This window comes from Branchiostoma lanceolatum, chromosome 1, assembly GCF_035083965.1.
Source record: "Branchiostoma lanceolatum isolate klBraLanc5 chromosome 1, klBraLanc5.hap2, whole genome shotgun sequence".
NCBI lineage: Eukaryota > Metazoa > Chordata > Leptocardii > Amphioxiformes > Branchiostomatidae > Branchiostoma > Branchiostoma lanceolatum.
In genome coordinates this window covers 3,368,729-3,390,242 of record NC_089722.1, presented here as the reverse complement: position 1 = coordinate 3,390,242, position 21,514 = coordinate 3,368,729, and the positions used below count along the sequence as shown (strand labels likewise).

Sequence of the window (21,514 nt, the reverse complement as noted above, 5' to 3'; positions counted from 1 at the left end):
ACCCATTATGATAGCCTTCGGCTAGTTGGGTAGCCCTGGCTGTACTTCTATTACAGCCAGATAGATAAATCAAATCAAATCTAGTGCCGTCGAATGGCCGGACAAGAGACCGATTTCCGGCGTTCCTGTCCTTGTGTCCACGCTGTGTCCCTGGGAAAGGCAATTAACACGACTTTAAACCATTATAATTCATTCTGCACTTCTAGCTATATGTCAGCAGAGCTAGTCCTTTGTAATGACAACAGTGTGTTATGTGTGCGGATGGTGTTCAGTACCAAGAACAGGTGTGTTTACCTGTGCGCGGATGGTGTTCAGTACGAAGGACAGGTGTGTTAACCTGTGTGCGGTTGGTGTTCAGTACGAAGGACAGGTGTGTTAACCTGTGTGCGGTTGGTGTTCAGCACGAAGGACAGGTATGTTAACCTGTGTGCGGATGGTGTTCAGCACGAAGGACAGGTGTGTTACCCTGTGTGCGGTTGGTGTTCAGCACGAAGGACAGGTATGTTACCCTGTGTGCGGATGGTGTTCAGCACGAAGGACAGGTGTGTTACCCTGTGTGCGGTTGGTGTTCAGCACGAAGGACAGGTATGTTAACCTGTGTGCGGATGGTGTTCAGCACGAAGGACAGGTGTGTTACCCTGTGTGCGGTTGGTGTTCAGCACGAAGGACAGGTATGTTACCCTGTGTGCGGATGGTGTTCAGCACGAAGGACAGGTGTGTTACCCTGTGTGCGGTTGGTGTTCAGCACGAAGGACAGGTATGTTAACCTGTGTGCGGATGGTGTTCAGCACGAAGGACAGGTGTGTTACCCTGTGTGCGGTTGGTGTTCAGCACGAAGGACAGGTATGTTAACCTGTGTGCGGATGGTGTTCAGCACGAAGGACAGGTGTGTTACCCTGTGTGCGGTTGGTGTTCAGCACGAAGGACAGGCGTGTTAACCTATGTGCGGTTGGTGTTCAGCACGAAGGACAGGTGTGTTAACCTGTGTGCGGATGGCGTTCAGCACGAAGGACAGGTGTGTTAACCTGTGTGCGGATGGTGTTCAGTACGAAGGACAGATGTGTTAACGGATGGTGTTTGGTACCAACGACGGGCGCGTTTGCCTGTGGTCGGGAGCTGTTGTCAACATCAAGGCTGTTGTGATTGACTGTGTTTATATGGTGTTACGTGTATTAGTATCAAGGATAGGCATGTTTGTGTGTGGGTGTTCAGCACCAAGGGCAGATATGATTTTGAAAAAAAATCGAGCAGTGGGTACAAAATCCTAACTTCGAGGGAGTTAACAAGAATATAGTGTACGCGGGGCTATTCAATAAACCTTACTGGAGAAAACATGTGACTGAAAAGGTCTTAAATGGATTTCACTTACAAAACCGCATAGCATAGACAGTCCGCACTTATACAAGACTAGCCAGCACAGTGTAATAGCAAAGAAATCTCTGCCCCAAGAGCTATCTACCACTCAAAAATCACGACCACAGCATGTCCAGAACACGAGATATCAAAACCGGAAATCTCGCTGCAGTACCTTAGAAAGCCGCTAGGGGGCGCCATATTGAATTGTACTTTCGTTGACATCCACAGACAGACACTGACACACACACACACACACACACACACACACTCACACTCACACACACATACACACACATTCACACACCCACACTCACGCACACATACACACACACACACACACACACACACACACACACACAAAAGGTACCGAAAACATAACCATCTCGGTCAGGTAATCAGGTAGGTAAAGCTCTCTTGGAGTTGTGGAAAGGACTATTTTCTATTGCGGAAGGAAAATGAAACTGCTTAGACTCTCGACGTGGTTTGTCCAAGGAGGTTTAAACCTCCTTGGTTTGTCCGAGGAAAATCATTGTTGTGTTTCCCATTATGTCCTACAAAATAGCCTTTTTTTTTCTTTTTTTAGACTCGGTCCTCAACATAACAAGGTTGGTGGGTCCATTTATGTCACTTTTTCTGTGATAAATTTTCTAAAGTCTTCTGAGAAGATGTGAAAGAACAGAAATAAAGAATTTATTGACTGTAAGGGCTGAGTCATTAGTAAAAAAAAACCTTCCTGGTCAGATAGATTTCATGATGAAGGCAACTTATTTTGGGGAGCCGAACTAATTTTTTCCGCACGCTTGCATCAGTTTTGCAGTGCCCAGAGGATGTCATCCATATAATCAAATCAGCATGGCCCTAACGTTACCTGTTTGCACTTTGACCTTTACTTCCTGGTAAACATCTTGTTCGCTGTGATTGAAAACAACGCCCCCGCGGTTCAAAGTCCACCACTTCTGCGGCGTTGGCCATCCAAGTTATACTTTCAAGTTCCAACATGACTGAATTTGACCCCAGCAAGAAGTGGGTAAGTACTACTAGTGTTACCCTTCTAGATTCTAATTATAATTCACAATTACAAGAACCAGGTCTAGATCTCCACACGGCGATTGTGTGTGAGTTCGAAAGGAGCTACGTACATTTTTGATACGTTACGTTACAAGAATCATGAAAATCTGCAAAGCCCAATGGCTTAGAAGGAGGAAAGAATAGTACCTGCCCGAGACGTTGCTTCATATGTGTTATAGTGGTCTTGAAAACAATTTAAGTTACTTGGTGGGAGGGTAGCGAAGTGAAGAAATAAATACACGACGTGAGTTTCATCGCCGCACGCGGAGTTTGCCCGTTTCCCCTGACTGATTCAACCCAGGGAAAAGATGTTGGTTTGTTGGTTTATCAAGATGCCCTTTAGCCCCTTTCTGGTTACTCAACTGACCTTAGCGAACACCTGCCGACCCTAGCTTTTTTTGTGTGTAAATTGCAAGTAGATTTCAGCATGTTAAGTTAAGTCTAAGAAACTTGTGTTAACATGGTTATCTTTTACTGTAGGTTGAACTTCACCTTCACCTGGATGGTGCAGTCCGAACAGACACACTGCTCGATGTTGCCAAGTAAGGCCACAGCAATTTAATTTGTTGTTTCTCGGATTTTCTTTAAAATATGCTCAAGTGGAAAAAGATGTCGAAAAGAAAGCCAGAGGACCAGGTTTGCACCTTGGGAGCACTCAGTTTTATGAATCAGACATATTCAAGTTTTCCTTCCTGCCCTCTGTTTTTATGTTGTCTGCTTGCTATATTTTAATTTTGAAAAGTCTGAGAACCAAGGAATTAAATTGGTGTGCCCTAAGTATCCGTTTGTATTGTAATTGTTAATTTTCACAAGATTAATACATTTTCGCATTTTTTTTACAACATTCTCACGAATTTTATAAAATTTGTGCAAATGCTTAGGCATTCCTGTAATTTAGAATTGATCTGTTTGTGATATATATTTCCTGTGCAGGCGTCGTGGCTTGTCATTGCCGGCAGACACAGTGGATGACTTAGTGCCGCACGTAAGCATGGACAAACCCGGCCACATCGACTCCATGTTCCACGCGTTCGGGACACTCCTACCCGTCATCAGGTCTGAGTTTACGACTTTTCTTCAGGAAATTTATTTCAACGTGTAATATAGCAACGATGGGAGCCGTCAGATGTACCTTTTAACATGTTTTTACATAGGCCGGATACCTTAGAAAGCCAACATTTGTGGGAAAATAATTGCTTCAATATGTGTCACAAATAGAGATGCCCCTAAAGCTCGACTGGTGACAGCCTCACAGTTGAGCTCCTCATTTTGATAAGTTGCTAACTGTGAGACCCCAGTTCAATCCTGGGAGGGGCATATCGGTTGGGGCTGCACCGGTCATTTGGAAGGGACGTAACATGGGGGTCCTGTGTCTGAGGATGTGATTCAAGCATGTTGTAAAGGGGAAGGGCTAGCAACCCCTCCCTGTGAAAATATACCCTACTACTGAAACAGAAAGGAAACTTGAACTAACAAACAAATATGTCACAGATATTTACTTTTGCCTAGAATGTTTGTGGACAGCATATGACTCAAGATGTTGTGGATAGATTTTTGGTATGTACAATTAGGTTGTCTTCAAGAAAACAAGGACTTCCTTCAACCGTTAAAAAACTGTTTACAAAAGTAAGAGCACCATCATGTTGTATATATGTCAGGTACATGACATTGTGTGTTTTTTTTCATCAAGGTCAAATAGTCCTGGAACGTGAGGTTAACAGAAAATTGTTTCCACCTGTATCTAGCGGGGACCGTGCTGCTATTCGAAGGATAGCCTACGAGCTGTGTGAGGACGAGGCTCAACAGGGAGTTGTGTACTTTGAAGCACGCTACTGTCCACATCTGCTCACAAGTAATCACACAGGTGAGCATTTTACTGTCCACATCTGCTCACATACCCTATGGTGTCTAATTACATTATATATCAAGTATATGAATGTGTTGAGTAAGAATAAAGAGCAGTAGTTTGTTAGAATAGACCATGTGAAGGTAAACATCATGTACTTATGAAAGAAAGCTAAACTTTACATGACCAAACCTGTGTCTTCAAAGTCACGCCCCAGAAGCTGTACATGTAGTAGATGGTTCCATTCCGTGTTTGGTAAGCCCCAATTCTTCTTAGTGTTGGTCATTCAAAGTTCAGTCTTCTTTCATAATATTGTTTACCAACACAGATGAACTTTCATGCTATGACTAAGTCTGTATTTTGCTTGCAAATGTTATCTTTCTAGTTGATTCACAAGACTTATTCATGACAAGTTGTTCTTGTTCTGCTCTTGGTTGCAGGTGAGAGTGGAGATGAGCCGACTGCAGCCGAGGTCGTGGAGCTGGTTAACGCAGGTCTGCAGCAGGGGAGTAAAGACTTCAACATACAGGCCAGAAGTCTGCTGTGTGCCATCAGGGAACATCCAGGTCAACATTTTCTTAACCTTTAGCACACTGAAGTAGCTGTTTGGCACCCCATTCTCTATTGGCTACAGAGTTAGGCAGCAGGCAGAAGGTTAATAAACTGATCAAGTTTAGATTCCAATGTAATATGTCTTCAGCTCTGTATATGCTGGACCCTCTTGGAAAAATTATTTTATTTATAAGTTGAAGGTGCAAGCTAGCCATCTTGAGATGAATATGAATAAATGAATTAAGAAAGATGTAATGTATTTTATGAAATTGTATTGTTGTCATTTTTCTTTTAGTTCTTTCAAGTCTTGTGGCTGAGGTTTGTCTGACGTGTTTGAACCTTTGTTTAGTCTTGAGAAGCTTGGAGTAGTATAGGCCGATATTCAGCACTGATCCAGATTTCTCACTTCGACATGTGCTAAACAGCTGCAAGGAATGTTTCAGAATGTGCTGTTTGTCTAAGAAATCAAAGTAATCCCTTTATAAATGATGTTTTCCTTTTAATTCAAAGAATTCTTTTAATAAAATGATGTTATCTTTCCCCAGAGTGGTCCCATGAGATGGTGGAGCTGTGCAGTAAGTACAGTAGTGATGGTGTGGTGGGGTTGGACATAGCAGGAGGGACGGTTGGGTACAAGGAGGACGCTAACCTACCTCATATCAAGGCCTTCCAGGTAAGACTTTCTGTCATTAACAGTGATTGTGTCTTCATCATTATGTTATACCTGGGCTTGGATAACGTTAGTTACAGGTGTTCTGGACCGGTCTATATTCTATAGTATTGCTTGGCCTTTGAAATTGTATTGCACGGGCTTCCATTGAATGATTTGAATGATAATATGCTTGGCATGTGGCACTGTCGAAAATTCAAGTTCAGATGTTTGATTTTTTTTTGTTCAGGGACACAAAATTTTCTCAGCTTCTGGCACATTTTGCATTGAAACATGTGTTTTCCCCAATGGGTATGACATATATAGAATACAACAAGTTGTATTCCACATCACCCTCGGTCCCGGCCCTCCCTCGTGTCGGTTTGTTACCTCAGGCAATAGGAATACACTGTGTTGTATTCTATCAAAAGTACATTTGTGCAAGGGGCGACTGGAAATTTCTAAGCCTTGAAGAAATGATTGCATACATGTAGATACATTTAATGTTTCTCAATGTAGTCAGAGCCCCTTTGAGTCCACACACTTCTTCCACCATTGCTGGAATGTCTCAGAATACTACTATGTATGTTTGTGTACAGCTAACCAGTCATGTGTATCTTTGTTTACAGGAGGCACAAAGACTCGGAGTCCATCGAACAATACATGCAGGCGAGGTCGGAGGACCAGAAATAGTTGAAGAGGTAAATTTGCAAACAATATTAAACTGTTTTTGACTCTGTGTGTCTTGAACTGTTGGCCTTTCAGTTAGTACTTGCGTGTATGTCTGAGTGTGAACTTTGTTATCCTGCTGTAGCAAGGCTTGTAATGTATAAACTGAGACCAAGACCATAATCTTATGAAACTCTATTCCACAGGCAGTGACAGAGATGCATGCAGAACGTATCGGCCATGGGTATCACGTCTTGGATGATGAGGACTTGTATCAGCGTCTCAAGAAAGAAGGCATACATTTCGAGGTAAATAATAATTAAGTTGTATTGTTTTCTTTGAAAGTTCAAAGTCTTAGGAGTACACAATCACAATCATTCCTTTTTTTGGTATAATTGATTTTGTGTTGAAGTGCTGAAACACAAGAGGCGAGTAGAACAGTCTCATGGGGAATAAGAGATAGTTACCTCTGTATCTCTTGATATATCTATCTATGGTCTAGGGAGGATTATACAGAAGGCAACACACACCAAGCAAGGTTAGATATATATTGTGATCGTAGCTTTATTGTGCCTAACAGAGTTTGGTTTACTTCCAAAAATAATTTCATCAGGTTGGTAGAATATAGGATATAGGAGATTCTTTTTACACAACCAGGTAATCTCACCTGCTGACGTTGCTGACTTATAGCGGTGAGAAGCAGTACTCCAATCAGAAGCTCTGAAGAAGGTGTCTGACAGACACCGAAACGTCAGCAGGTGAGATTACCTGGTTGTGTAAAAAGAATCTCCTATATCCAGAGTTTGGTTTAGTGGTTGGATTTGTCACCAAGGCTCGGGTTCGATTCCCGGCAAGTAGAACAGTCTCCTGGCTCCCAGAGATTGAACCCGTGCCCGCCAGCACACAGACCGCCCACGCTAACCTAGTCATTTAGTGTCATTTGAACCCCACTGTAACAGTTACAGTGCTGAGTGATTTAGATGTTCCGTTGTGATTTCTATGACAGGTGTGTCCTGTGTCCAGTTACATGACAGGGGCCGTACAGACAGACTTCTCACAGCACCCAGCCAAGAGGTATTTGTACATTGTTATGTACGGTAGTTGATGTTACTACTTGTATACGTACATAACTGCATCCTTTGCAGACAATATTGCATTGAATATGCTAAAAGGCTGTTTTAGGGAGATTAGGGTCTGCTTCAGTGTTGCTGATTTCTTTTATGTCATATTTGTTATTAGTTCTTCCAAACCAACCTTTATGTACACAACTGGACCACTTTTGTTGCAGGTTTGCCAAAGATGGTGCCAACTTTTCGCTCAGTTCTGACGACCCCAGAGTCTTCCTCACATCACTCACCCGAGAACGGAAATTTGTGAAAGAAAACTGGGGCTTTGACGACGCCTTGATTTCTACTCTGGTCAGTAGCGAATCATTTTTTTTTCTTTTATGATGTGTTACTTTTAAATTACGGTAGTGTACAATGAGCTCTTATCTTCCCTTGTCAAGAGCCTTTAATCCAACACTAAAAAATCCTGACAATAGCAAAGTTTTTAATCAACTTGCACCATATTGTAATGTCCAGAACACAAGTATCAAAACTGGAAGTTGTTCTGCAGTACCATAACAAGCCGCAAGATGGCCCAAATCTAATCATTTCATAGTCCAATCAAGATAATCCATGCTAGCCTTCTTGACTTTAACGTGACCGTGACAAAAGAACACGCACATGAACCTTGAGGAAAACGTAACCTGCATTTTAACTAGCAGTCAATACTGTTCATTTGATTTGTTTAGATAAGGTTAAAGAAATTGACATGACTTGTGTAAAAGTGAATGTTGTCTTGTCTTCGCAGAATCTGAATGCAGCCAAAGCATGTTTCCTACCAGAGGCTGACAAAGCCAGACTTGTTAGTCATATCCAGAACTTGTAAGGATTGTGTATCAAATAAGACAAGGGAGCACTGATATCAAGCCTAGCTGGAAATCAGCCTGAAGTTATTCTCCAAGCAGAGGTTACTGTTGGGGGGCTAGTAGTGGCCATGATTTTTTTTGTCTGCCTAGAATGAAGGGTAAACTCTGCTCGGAGAATAGTCTGAAGTATATTGTCTTATACAGAGCTCAAGTTCAATTGTGGAAATCTCTAAACAAGTAATGCGAGACAAATTAAAAGGTTTTCAGAATGTGCTGTATACTGGTGTACAAGAATTTACCTGTACACAGGTATCTAGGTGCACCCACAGTAAAAAAGTTAGGTGCACAGCTTCAAGTTTGGGTGGACAAAAGTGAATATTATATGCACCCTGCATTTTGAGCCCTGGTTATAACTGAAATGATTTTAGATTTTTAGAAACCTGGTCTTTTAGTGTCATTTAGATTTATGTTGCCAAATGATAACTTCAATGTAGAGAGACAATATCTAGTAATGGTTTTATATTTGATTAAGAATGTTTATGATGATGTGCCTGATTGTGATTCAATAATATGGTTAGTTTTTCAAATTTTTCAAGTTGGCCTCAATGTCTCCAAAAAAGAAGACCTAAATCTTATCAGTGCATTGTGGCCAATTGTAATAACAGAATGAAATATGGGAAGATGTAAAAATTCTATTCAAAATACAAATGAAGTTTTATAACATCTAATTGAACAAATGGTAGATTAATTCTAATTTTTTAGGTTTTATCAATTTTATGTAAAGATAAGTATGTATGTATCCTGTCATGTTGTCACCAATTCATACTGTTTTAACAATTTGGACCATTGTAATTTTCAACGTGTACATGTAGTACCTTACGATGTATGATTTGAGATTTGGACTCTCAGGAAATGATTTATTGTACCATGATTATGTATTAGAAAGCAAATAAAACATGTTGGTTGATTGAAAACTGCTGTCATTTTTTTATACCATAACTCAATACACTATGGATGGATTGTTGTAAAATTTTGTATGTGGTTAGGTCTCCTTTATTTGTATCTGTGTATAGCCTGAAAACTGCCCTTCGGTGCAACACACCAGCTAACACACTAAACCAGTAAAACTGCCATTCAGCGTAGCACACCAGCTTTGCAGGCACGTGGTGCGGCAGCAGCTGGTTGTATTACACCAAACGACCTTACCTTGACCTTTTGTTTAGAGAAAAATGGCTGAACTAGTGGAAAGTGATGATCACCTCCTTGGACAGTAAATATCATTTTGGTTTGAAAGGTAAAAAAAACTATGAATTTAGATAACATTTCTTAATCCAATATGTATAATATGCCATACCATACCCTTCTTCAATTGTTGACAATCTCTATTGTCCTAGAATGATCACTAAAAACAATGTGTTACTAACATGTCCAGGCTTAAAAAGTAGGAGATTAAGGCAATATAACAGCTAACAACTCTGTTTGGTGATCATTATATCCCTATTTGAGTTAGTATAGTCATTAACACATAATCCGACTCAGCACACTGTAACATTATTGTACTAAAATTGAGGAATCAAGTTATGCCTATCGTAAACTGCCACCTTAATTAACATCAGTTAAGTCTGAATTAAAACAAAGAAAGAAGACATCGTTCTTCAAAACTTTAAATTTATTAGAACTAAAGTAGTGGTAAAATAATGAAAATCAAGGAAAGAAGTGGGAAATAAATGTTCACATGAGCCAAAAAAGACTCCATTGAAATATACCAAATTTCACTCATGATTCAGATGCAACCCTTGAAGTTTACAAATTGAAGTAGGTACGTGTACATACAGCACTCCAAATGATAGATTATGCACAATGTCGTAACTCCAATTGTATAGTGATTAGTAAACATTTGCATTGGGTGACATTTTCCTGATACAGTATATTTAGATGAATATTCAGCAAGACATATTTTCATATTTCATACAGTCAGTCACCAAAGTTCAATTCCTGTACTGCTATTAAGATTAGCTTCTATAGCCATTATGCCTTACTCTGGATAACAGAATTATGGCTACACAACACGGGGCAAATAAACAATTACCATGGAAACTCGTGTACGGTTGCCTTCGTAGCGATTTAAACCCCCTGCATTATCCAGAGTTCTACATTTTTCCCATCATGTGAGGAAGGAATCCAGAATATGGTCTAATTGTCGGATAATAAGGTTCTGTCTCAATGTTAGTGATCAAATATTTGCAACAAGAGTCATAGGACCCAACATCTCCATGAAACTTTGTTTTTCGTGAGACCAGTTCCCCCCATTCTATATCGCTCAATGGTATGACCCACACCTGTTTGACCCACTTTCACTACCACAAGTAACAGATGGCAATAGCTACTACAAGTAACAGATGGCAATGCAATGGATAAGACTGCAAATATAGATTTCGCCATTACTTATGCAAATTAAGTCTAATTTGCATAATTTGCACTTCATTGTATACATGTCTGTCTAAGCTACCTGCATAGTAAATAACATGAAAATCTGTCGCTCCTTTCTTCAGTTATTCTCCTTTGAAAATATTTACAAACACGCCATTGCAGTTCCAGTGACACATACCAGGGGGCCCAAAATCGACCTTGACCTTTCTCCTCCCAGCACCTACCCACATACCAAATATCATTTCAATCCATCCACACGTTCTTCAGTTATGCTGATTTTAAGCTTCCGGTGACACATACATACAAACACGGTGACACAAACATACACACACGCGCACACACACGCAAACACAATAACTTCGCATGATTTGAACTTCAGTGTGTACATCTCCATCCAACCTACCAGCGTACCAAATAACATGAAAATCTGTTGTTCCTCTCTTCAGTTAAACCCCTTTAGAACATTTTTACAAATAGGCCATTGCAGTTCCAGGGACACAAACCAGGGGGCCCAAAATCGACCTTGACCATTCTCCTCCCAGCGCATACCCACATACCAAATATCACTACAATCCATCTACACGTTCTACAGTTATGCTGACTTTAAGCATACGACGACACCCATGCAAACGATTTACCTCCTTACTTATGCAAATTCGGTCTCATCTGCATAGTTTGCACTTAAGTGTGTACAACTTGGTCTAACCTACCTGTGTACCAAAGAACATGACGATCTGTCCATCCACTCTTCAGTTCTTCTACATTTAAGATTTTATCAAATACGCCATTGCAGTTCCAGTCACACATGCTAGGAGGCCCAAAACCGACCTTGACCTTCCTCCACCTAACACCCACCCACATACCAAAAATCATTTCAATCCATGTACAGGTTTTACAGTTATGGTGACTTTAAGCGACCGGTGACACAAACATACACACAAACACCAAACGCAAGCAAAACAGTACTCCATGAAAAAGCCTTTTTTCATGGAGATAATTATGAAATTTAAGCGGTTGACCAGTGGTCGTGAAAGTCGGCAAAATTAAGTTACCATTAACAAATTAAGAACTAATCAATTATAACACCCAGCCCCCCACCACCACAGAAAACCCTGTATCGGTGGCAAAGCAGTACCCAAAGAGCCAACCATTATCCGAGACGCCACCGGAGCCGTTTGGATACTACATGTAGTTGGCTCTTTGGATACTACTTTGACATAGCCTGAGTACCATTCTTCGTAGTGACCGCTGGCTCGATGCTTCTCATTTGCTAACCACGGTTAGCAAGCCAAATGCATTGTGCCAGCGGTCACAGTATCCAAAGAGACCTACCAATATCCAAGAGGCTCCATGCACAATGTCATGATTAGCAAGCAAAAAGTATTGAGCCAGCAGTCATTACAGAGAATAGTACTCAGGCTAGCTTTGCCACCGCTAGATCTTCTTGGAGATTAGTACTTAAGACACAGGTCTCGATGCTTCTTCTGCTTACACCCAGTTCAGCTGACGGACAGCTCCATAGATGGCAATGCAGATCAGAGCAACATGCCCCATGTTAGAAAATCCACCCCAAATCCTTTTGGCAGGATCTGGAATCATATCACATTAAAACATGCATTTATACAAAATGTAAATTATTTACTTTTTGTCCAGATGAAAATGTAAGAGAACTTAAATCTGCTTTTTGTTTTACATGGTTTTCTGTAAGTTGTACCAAATGTTAGATACACAATTATAACTGTCTACACACAAAATTGATGAATAACTGGGACCAGCCTATTTGCTAGCTAGGTGTCAGTGCGTCTTTTAGATGCCCTACACTTAGAAAAAAAATTAGACGCCCTAGCCTCCTATTGGACACCTAGAGGACACCCTGTTTCCCTGTGTTCTAGACTATACACTCAGACTATAATATAAGCTTCTATAGGCCTGCATTTTTGACAACATGGCCCATGCAGGTCTTGATTCTTGCTGCTCCATCTGTTCACACCCAGTTCAGCTGACGGACGGCTCCATAGATGCACATGCCAATCAGGGCAAACTGACCCAAGTAAGCAAAAGCACCCTGATTCCTTTTGGCAGGATCTGTAATCACATTGTGAATAGTTTCATCAGGTTGGAAATCACTGAATAAAAAGACTCTTTTTACACAACCAAGAGATTTATTCAACTAACGTTTTGGTGACCATCTGTCACTTTTCTCAAGGCAATTCTGACTGGTTCACATTGCATTGCAGCACAGGTGTCACTGCATAACAGTGTATAGATACAAATACTTTACGTTTGTGAACGCATCTACTGTATAAGCAGCGACACCTGTCACCTTCCTCAAGGCAATTCTGACTGGTTCACATTGCACTGCAGCACAGGTGTCGCTGTGTACAGATGCGTTCCCAAACGCAAAGTATTTGCATCTATTCACTGTTATGCAGCGACACCTGCATTGCAGCACAGGTGTCACTGCATAACAGTGTATAGATACAAATACTTTACGTTTGTGAACGCATCTACTGTATAAGCAGCGACACCTGTGCTGCAATGCAGGTGTCGCTGCATAACAGTGAATAGATGCAAATACTTTGCGTTTGGGAACGCATCTGTACACAGCGACACCTGTGCTGCAGTGCAATGTGAACCAGTCAGAATTGGCTTGAAGAAGGTGACAGATGGTCACCGAAATATTGGATGAATAAATCTCTTGCTTGTGTAAAAAGAGTTTTTCTATTCGTTATCACATCGTATTGAAAAATGTATTTTAGTTATTTTATACTCACAATCAACCCAATTAAGCATAAGCAGCAAGCAAGCAACCCAATCTTCATCAACTTCACAGAAGAGATAGGTTGAAGAAAAAAATCAACAAGCCTTCAGACAAAAAAAATAAGGAGTTGGCTGGGCTGTGATAAAGATTCAAGAGTGGATTTTGCTCAATTCTTTGAGTAGTGTACATTGTACATGATTCTGTTCCATAAAGTGCGTATCTCACAAGCGGGTACCCGCGGTATGTTGGCGACCTCACAACAACCAAGCGATTTAACAGAGCACTCAACGAATTTCATGGATAGAAAATAAATCTTTTTACCCTTTGTGCGTTTTGTTGTCACTTTAGTTATATTTGTACATTTTGCATGATATTTCCATTATACAGTCAAGGGTAACACAAATCCAATTTAGGATACAGCGAGGTTGCCAACGTGCCGTGGGTCCAGTGAGATACCTGTGTATAATATACCCACCTCCAGTGTAGTATCCATGGGCATAGACAATGCGCCCAGCATTCCACACCAGACCACAAATGGCAGAAGGAACCTGGAATTAACAACAGTTAAATGTTGACATTATGTTTTATTACTTTTAACTCATACATGCAACTAAAGTTAAAGTTACATGCTATGGTTTGCCATATAGATGAATCGAATGTACAGTACAAACAAAATACACCTAGTAGACCACTCATTCCTTAAATTAAATAAATTCTACATTACCAACATGGGTAACCATTATGATTGCTATGTACTTAGTAGTAGTGCATGCTATATGCATATACAACATACGTTACTGCCTATGTTCCAAGGCCATACATTACACTGTATGTTACAATGCAATCTTTCACCGCGAGTGTCCCACGATACTTCCTGACTGTCTAAAGACAACCGTCGCTCACAACGATAGTCGCATGACAGCATACTGTCACTAGTCTAAAGCGGGCCTAGTTCAAGAGAATTGGGACACCCTAACCCTGTTGATGTATGCATATATGATGACATAGACCAAGCTAGATTGTTTGCCGCGTGGATATGTCACGGTGCCGAGTGCTTAAATGGTAAGGTGATGGAGGTCGAGCCATTGAATTGTGTACAAAAAGGGTATATTCCTGTATCTCTCGGACCAGGGAGGAACACCTCCTAGTCCCTACCCTGGCTGTCTCTCTCCAACTCCTGATCTCCCCTCAATTCCCATGACTTCATCCCTGATACATGTGTTTCTCATCTTGTATGCTAATTAATATCTAGTTGGCTAATTAATGACAGTGTCGGCTGAAGCCGTCTCCGGACCCCCTGGGTGACACCTTCTGTGTCATGCCTCATGGTCACTCCGTGACAGATATCATCCATATAATCAAATCAACATATGGGCTTAGAGGTAAACAGCCACCAGCTAGGTGGTGTTACTCACCGGGAACTGGACACCTGCCACCAGCAGGAACACCAGAAACAGGGGCAGCTGCTCCAGCCTGAAACATGACAAGAAAAAACATTCAATTTTGATGATTATCATAAAATAATCATAGACTGGTCAATACATGTAAAGATAATCTTTTGGCTTGCTAACCAAGGACTGAGTCAGTGGTAACTACAGTCACAGAGGATTGCACCCCAGGCTAACACATTACATGTAGCTGGTTCTGATATGATATTCAATAGGTGAATATTTAAGGTGAATATTTTCATATTGTCCTGCAAATTTCCATTCAATGGCACCTACTATTATTGAATCTTTTATGAGCATTTAATAATAGATCTCTGTTTCATTTTCTATGAATACCAGATATCTTGACTTAAAGTAAAAATATGGGGACTACCAAAGTATGAAGAAAAATAGCAGACTTACATGTTCTGGTGAGCCCGCTGGTAGCAGTTGAAAATCTGGTCCTTGTCACTGTACATGGTCGGGTACTGGTGTGTTACAGAGAAGACACCATTGGAACAAGTTCACACACACTCACTCACTATCCGGTTTAACATCTTCTTTAGTTACTTAGAATAAGTTAGATGTACAGTTGATAGATGTTATTCAAACTCAGGTGTTTTGGCATAATTCAAAAACACCTTTGTCACCTTAACGTTATATGCATAAATTCTATCAGTTGATCATCTTCTCCACCCAAACAACAGAAATTGTCCAAATTATGATTCAAAGTCCTATCTTAACAAAAAAGGCTATTCTAATTCAGCATTGGCTGCCATTGCATGGGTAATTTCGGACCAATAAACCAACAAACTATCATTTCCTCATCCATAATGCAATGATGCAATCAGGTCCTGATTTGCATAGTTTAAGTTTGACAATGGATCCCAGCAAGGGTAGCCTAAGCCTGCTGAGGTAGCCCACCCCACCAAGCCTAGCCCACCTTTTCCGGAAACCCTCCAAGATAGCCAAGAATTTACCTTGGACGTTACACAATACATGCGCGTTCAAAAGAGATCTGATCTGGGTAGACATGTGCTGAAACCTGCATGTACATGACTTGACATCCGTTACACTTTCACGACCAGATGATGATACGACACGACTTGAAAAATCTACTGTACTGAAAAACGTTGCATGTCTTACCTTGACGCCGTACTTCTTCCGTGCTTTCCCCACGTTTACGCCCAGGTACATGTAGGTCACGAAGGTCGCCACGAGGCTGAACACCACGTAGCCGAACTCGGGTGCGACTTGAATCGCCATTTTTAGACACAAGCTATAGTCTGGCGAGAGTTGAAGTGAAAGTATACGTGTCCTCAGAACTAGGACGCTGTACTGCCACGCCTACCCACGCTAAGAACATGGGACAGACTAAATTCAAAGGAGGGATTGTATAAACACCTGTTGTTATTGTTATAATTATCTAATTTCAGCTATAGTCTGTATCAAGAAACGTCTTCAAAAACGTAAAGTAGTCTAAAAAATAATTCTAATAATCCAAACAGACCAAACAGATTGCAGCACGAAGCAACTAATTTGAGCCCGAAGATCGAAACTACCTATGATTTCTTGTGGTTCGACCCGGAGTCGTGACGCCATATTTGACCGAGCGGTCAGACAAACAAAATGCAAGTAATGCTCGGTCTCTGTTTACTTTCAAGCAGATGTGGGGGTGGAATATATTATCTGACTACCAGCTTCTCTGACATGCATGCATGCATGTATGCATGCATGCAGCCCTGCTGTAACGTTACCCGGAAAGGTCACGAGATCTGTCGGACGTTGACCCCCATAACAGGTCGTTCACCCCTAGCCTGGTATCCAAACCTATCACAGCAGATGCTGCAGGGCTGATGTGAATTAGGATTTTACCATAGTGACTATTAGTCAACACTGACGGTCTGACCGACAGAGGCCATGAATATATGATATAGCTGGCGAGTTTCTTCCGTACTCTCCTTGCATCAAAACATATCGTAGCTGCCGATTACATGTGAGTCGAACACCTGACGACTGACTACGGCCGTTAGAGGGTCGCAAAAACAAAATGCCTATTAAAGTTGTCTCGATCTCGTTTTCTTTTATGATTCAGCAATTTCTATGTTACATTATTTGTTGGTTAGCGTGTTTGTTTCATTTTCATTCATTGATTAATGAGGAAAGAGACACCGCTCTCAATTACTCTAAACTGCGTGTGGGAGGGGAATGCCTTGTTTTATGTCATGTTTTATGTCATACCTGGGCAGTGATAACGCTCAATACTTGTGTTCCAGATGTACCGGGTGATATTTTACGGCCTCCCATGGGCTTCCATAACATAATTCATGTCTTTCGGGTGTAAACACAAACAAATATAACTGTTGTATCTGTCCTTGGTGCTGAACAACATCCCTTCACTTCTTTCTTACATTTTTTATGAACCATTCACACTACTGTTATCTAACCTTGATACTGAAGATCATCGTTTCACTTGCTTCTTATATAAAACATCCATGCTGCTAGCTGTATCTGTCCTTGATACTCAGTAACTGTATTCGTATTTCCCTTTATTCGAAAGGAAAAAGGTCATTACAAAAATATAGACGATATAAAACTTGAATACAAAACCTACATAAATGGAATAGTCTTAATAATTTACACTAGAGGACGATACATAATGATACGTTACAAAATAATCGAGCGAGCCTTGAATACCCGGAGTGTGGGAGAGTCAATAACGTTTCTGGTAGGCTACTCCAGAGCCTTGACGTACGTTATATAGCAGAAAACTGTTCTTGTAGATATTGGTTCTGCATCGGGGATCCCCCCCCCCAGGAATGTGAAGTGAAGTGAACTTTATTGCTCAACAATCGTACATGGTACAATGTATGGCATGAAATTAACAATCTGTTCTACAAGGCTAATCTATCCTACAATTCTAAGTACAAAATATTTTCGAAGCCAGTGTATTTGTTACAATATATATTCATGTATGGGTAATTCTGTCTCGCTTTTCGAATGAATTATGGAGAAATTGACCTATGTACATAGATATAGGAGTCGGACATGACAACAGTACATAGAAAATATCGCCCTGTGTACCAGATAGGGTGAAGTTTGTCTTAGTAGTAATAGTCTGTAAAAGCATATCTCTCTCTTTGCTATAAGTTGAAGATGTACGGAGTTACTAGTACGCCGGCGGAGCTGGAGCCGGGTTTGTAGATGGGATACGTGGCTGTGGGGTGGTACAGAGCCGGAGACTTTGTACATGATGACTATATGGTTCTAGTCTCGTCTAGTTGAAAGCCAACTCCACTTCAGTCTTGGCATAGCCTGGGTGCCAGACCACCGCGCTCCTGGCGCTAATCCTTCGGCCGGGGAGCAACTCGCGCCGCCGCCACAGACAGCACACGGCCCACTAATTATCTCTCGCGCGGGGATATCAGGGTTCGGCTGCCAAGCGCGCCCGGGTGCTAACTCTATCCCTACTACCAGGTCTTCCCCTGCCAAAAAGGTTTATCATCGCATCGCGCGAAAGGTCTGGTATCCAGGCTAGTCTTGGCACTGAATAATCAACAACATGCTCTCATAGCAAACTGACCTTCCTTATATCATAAAAGTATTATGGATCTGCTTCATCATAATGCTATACTTAAGATAACCAAATAACGTTTTCATGTCTACATTTACACAAACTATATAGTCATCATCTTGATACAACAAACATCATGCATAACAGGTACTACAGATGGACAAGACTATGGTTATGAGCACGTGCAGGTCTTGCTGCTTCATCTGTTCACATCCAGTTGAGCTGACGGACGGCTCCGTAGATGGACATGCCCATCAGGGCAAATAGAGCCAAGAAATCAAATTCACCCCGAATCCTCTTGGAAGGATCTGTTAAGGGTAAAGCGGTCATCCTCAATTGAGGTGAAGCATGATGCTTTTTCAAGTAGCTAATGGTAGTGCAATGCGGCTTCACCACGGCTTGCGTTTTTGTAACGTTAATCATATCACATTGAAAAATGTATGTACACATCATCTAGCTACCATGAATGTAATGTGAATGTAACGTTACATGTAACGGGAGAGGTTCCATATTCCGATATATGTTCTATGTGAAAGCACATGCCTTTCAGTATTGCATTGTGTTCGCCCCTGACCCCGTGGGAACTGAGCTCCAAGCTTGTGATATGCACATGACTGCGATGTAAAACTTCGCAGATTTGTATTTCTCAGAAGTTTGCGACGATAATTTTTCAAACTAGTTCGGATGGAAAATGATCAGTAGCAGAGGTTCGGTTCAGGCTTGGGTTTTTTTGACGTCTTTTAAGCGTTTTTATTAGGCTTTCAATTTCGTCCCGTTTACTTTATGAAATTATGTCGCCAAGCCATCAAGAAAACGGGACACCATAGACGGCCCGACAAGAAATACCCACCTCCAGAGTAGTAGCCATGGGCATAGACAATGCGACCGGCATTCCACACCAAACCAGCAATGGCAGACGGAACCTGGAATTGATACAAAAAATATGTTGGCGTTATGCTTCTTTGTTGAAATTGCAACAAAACAATCAATACATAGTGGAGCGCCATGCAGCAAAAGCTAGTGTTGCAGACCATTCAACATTACAAGAACATTCAATACAACAATAAGATACTAAATGCGACACATAGATACAAAATAAAAACAATACAATAGATACCGAGTAGGCAGTAGATAGAGAGGTGGGTTGGCTGGAAGCTCGAAGTTATGTTTTAACTTAAATGAATAAGCTCAATTGAAGCTGGAAAACAATTATTGGAGATTATAAATTTCAGAGAAAGCATGAAATGATGAAAAGAACGCACCAGGGTTATAATTAGCAAATGCCTACCCTTCTTATGCAACCTCAAGCTGTATTGATAAAGGCTGTATTAATAAAAAAAAAAAGTAGTTTCACCTCTTTCTTGCGTTAAATGTACATTCTAAAATCCTGCTTTAGAACGGAAGAAGATATGTTATACAGTTGTTGAACTCTTGGTCCAACATCACATGTACTTAACACTGATATGCAAATTTTAATCCTGATTGCATTCTGTTATGGTCTACGTTATATCATGTTAAGGTTACACCATTGTTTCATTTATTTGGCAGTATGTTTTTATGACAATGTGTATGTTATTTTGGCTTTGTATCATTCAGTAATTTGCGTAACGTATTTGAGTTACTTTTGCTGTAAATTTGAGTTGATGTAAAGCCCAAGGCACATTGAAAAACGGCTTTTAGGCGATATGTATCCCCCAGGTAAAATAGATAAACAAAAAAAAAACAAGCAAGATGATCAATTCAAGCAAAATATTGCCCTGACTCACCGGGAACTGGACACCGGCCACCAACAGGAACACTAGGAACAGAGGCAGCCACTCCAGCCTACACATGGCAAATAATTATTTAAAAAATAAATCAATATAGAATTCTAGTAGTTAATACAAGTAAAGAAGTGTGTTGACAGCCGAAAGAGTATGGCAAGTCTACATGAGTTCATCAGTTCTGTTGCAGCCGGGCTTTCCTGGCCCTCCTCTTGGCCTCAGCGGCTGCTATCCTCTCAGCTTCAAAAGTTGACACGCTGTTGTAGCTCAGCTGACGCCAGGTGCTGAGATCGCTGCAGAGAGCTTCAAAGTTTGTGGGGTCAATGTGAGTAAAGAAGTACTGCATCACTTATGGTAAATTGCAACTTCAATCATCAAAACCATACAGTAATTTACTCTATCACAGCTATACAATTTACAATTCATTGCAAAGCAATAGCGATTGATATTAATACAAATTATAAGGAAACTTGTCTTAGCAAATAGTTCCATTGAATTCTATGAATACCAGATACCATGACTTAAACGTAAGTTAAAGCATAAAACTTGATAACATGAAAATATGCCAGACAAAAAGAGGACTTACATGTTTTGGTGAGCCCGCTGGTAGCAGTTGAAAGCTTGGTTCTTGTCACTGTACATGGTCGGGTACTGGAGGTGTTACAAAGAAGACATCATCATCTGTCTACAAACTTAATGAACTATCATTTGTTATGTTATATCTATCATTATCTATTCTTTGTATTATTGATATTATTTTGAGTCATCTTTATTGACCAAGCATTTGTTATACAAATGACCCCTTGAGACTCCTCCCAACTCAACCTCAATGAAAAGTGGCCCTGGTGACCAAATAGAGCCATTTCGTGTGTAAATATAGGCACAAACAAACAAACAAGCAAACAAACAAACAAACCGAAAAATCTCACCTTGACGCCGTACTTCTTGCGTGCTTTCCCCACATTCATGGCCAGGTACGCGTAGGTCACGAATGTCACCACGAGGCTGAGCACCACATAGCCGAACTCTGGCGCGACTTGAATCTCCATTCTTCTTCAGTGATTAGTAGTTCGAACTGTCTAGAAGACGCTAGCTGAGTAAAAGTGAGAGTCAGACAATGAAAGTCTGTGCCCCTGATAAGTGTCCTCGGAACTGGTTGTTGTTGTTTGGACTGGGACGCTGGAATGCCACACCTACCCAAGCTACAGGAACAATGGGGCAGTCTAAAATTTAAGGAGGGGGAAACCTTAGGAAATGTTTTTCTAACTTCAGATATTACCTGTATCCGGAATGGCTTAACAAAGAATTTGGTCTGTAATTGAAATGATTTTTAGAATCCCAACAGACACAGCAGATCAAAGCATTGAGCGACTGATTTGAATCCGGAAATGCAGCTACCTAACCTATGAATCCTTGTGGTTCGACCCGAACCCGTGACGTCATGTTTAACCCAGCGGTCAAACAAAATACAAGTAATGCTTTGTCTCTGCTTACCTACAAGTAGATG

General features: G+C 41.0%; 3 protein-coding genes across 4 annotated transcripts; 1 reads left to right on the top strand and 2 right to left on the bottom strand.

Annotated features, from left to right (window-relative positions):
* The first annotated feature begins 2,238 nt into the window (after positions 1 to 2,238).
* LOC136429980 (adenosine deaminase-like) lies at positions 2,239 to 9,026 on the top strand. The gene is made up of 11 exons (XM_066420178.1): positions 2,239 to 2,383; positions 2,905 to 2,966; positions 3,358 to 3,480; positions 4,170 to 4,288; positions 4,711 to 4,836; positions 5,368 to 5,495; positions 6,101 to 6,172; positions 6,347 to 6,448; positions 7,147 to 7,214; positions 7,429 to 7,558; positions 7,995 to 9,026. Exons 1-11 carry the CDS (start codon positions 2,354 to 2,356, stop codon positions 8,070 to 8,072), a joined length of 1,038 nt encoding a protein of 345 aa, XP_066276275.1. The 5' UTR covers positions 2,239 to 2,353; the 3' UTR covers positions 8,073 to 9,026.
* A 2,457-nt stretch (positions 9,027 to 11,483) lies between these two features.
* LOC136429987 (glutathione S-transferase 3, mitochondrial-like) lies at positions 11,484 to 16,043 on the bottom strand. Of its 2 annotated transcripts, none has more exons than XM_066420201.1 (5): positions 15,817 to 16,043; positions 15,094 to 15,158; positions 14,659 to 14,716; positions 13,719 to 13,791; positions 11,484 to 12,071 (listed from the first exon to the last, which is right to left on the bottom strand). In XM_066420201.1, exons 1-5 carry the CDS (start codon positions 15,934 to 15,936, stop codon positions 11,971 to 11,973), a joined length of 417 nt encoding a protein of 138 aa, XP_066276298.1. In that variant the 5' UTR covers positions 15,937 to 16,043; the 3' UTR covers positions 11,484 to 11,970. The 2 variants fall into 2 exon arrangements, with proteins under 2 accessions (XP_066276298.1, XP_066276289.1); XM_066420192.1 differs by having other exon boundaries at positions 11,484 to 12,567; positions 15,817 to 16,042.
* A 2,169-nt stretch (positions 16,044 to 18,212) lies between these two features.
* LOC136430000 (glutathione S-transferase 3, mitochondrial-like) lies at positions 18,213 to 21,230 on the bottom strand. Its single transcript, XM_066420213.1, has 5 exons — positions 20,937 to 21,230; positions 20,594 to 20,658; positions 20,011 to 20,068; positions 19,095 to 19,167; positions 18,213 to 18,552 (listed from the first exon to the last, which is right to left on the bottom strand). Exons 1-5 carry the CDS (start codon positions 21,054 to 21,056, stop codon positions 18,452 to 18,454), a joined length of 417 nt encoding a protein of 138 aa, XP_066276310.1. The 5' UTR covers positions 21,057 to 21,230; the 3' UTR covers positions 18,213 to 18,451.
* Positions 21,231 to 21,514: the final 284 nt, after the last annotated feature.

Coding starts and splice junctions, on each gene's coding strand:
- LOC136430000 (XM_066420213.1), bottom strand. CDS start 21,056: ATGGAGATTCAAGTCGCGCCAGAGTTCGGCTATGTGGTGCTCAGCCTC. Junction 20,069..20,593: donor CAGCGGGCTCACCAAAACAT/GTAAGTCCTCTT, acceptor TGCCATGTGTAG/GCTGGAGTGGCTGCCTCTGT. Junction 18,553..19,094: donor CCATGGCTACTACTCTGGAG/GTGGGTATTTCT, acceptor TACCCTTAACAG/ATCCTTCCAAGAGGATTCGG.
- LOC136429987 (XM_066420201.1), bottom strand. CDS start 15,936: ATGGCGATTCAAGTCGCACCCGAGTTCGGCTACGTGGTGTTCAGCCTC. Junction 15,159..15,816: donor GGAAGAAGTACGGCGTCAAG/GTAAGACATGCA, acceptor GTAACACACCAG/TACCCGACCATGTACAGTGA. Junction 13,792..14,658: donor TGGCAGGTGTCCAGTTCCCG/GTGAGTAACACC, acceptor TGTTAATTCCAG/GTTCCTTCTGCCATTTGTGG.
- LOC136429980 (XM_066420178.1), top strand. CDS start 2,354: ATGACTGAATTTGACCCCAGCAAGAAGTGG. Junction 5,496..6,100: donor CTCATATCAAGGCCTTCCAG/GTAAGACTTTCT, acceptor CTTTGTTTACAG/GAGGCACAAAGACTCGGAGT. Junction 7,215..7,428: donor TCACAGCACCCAGCCAAGAG/GTATTTGTACAT, acceptor CTTTTGTTGCAG/GTTTGCCAAAGATGGTGCCA.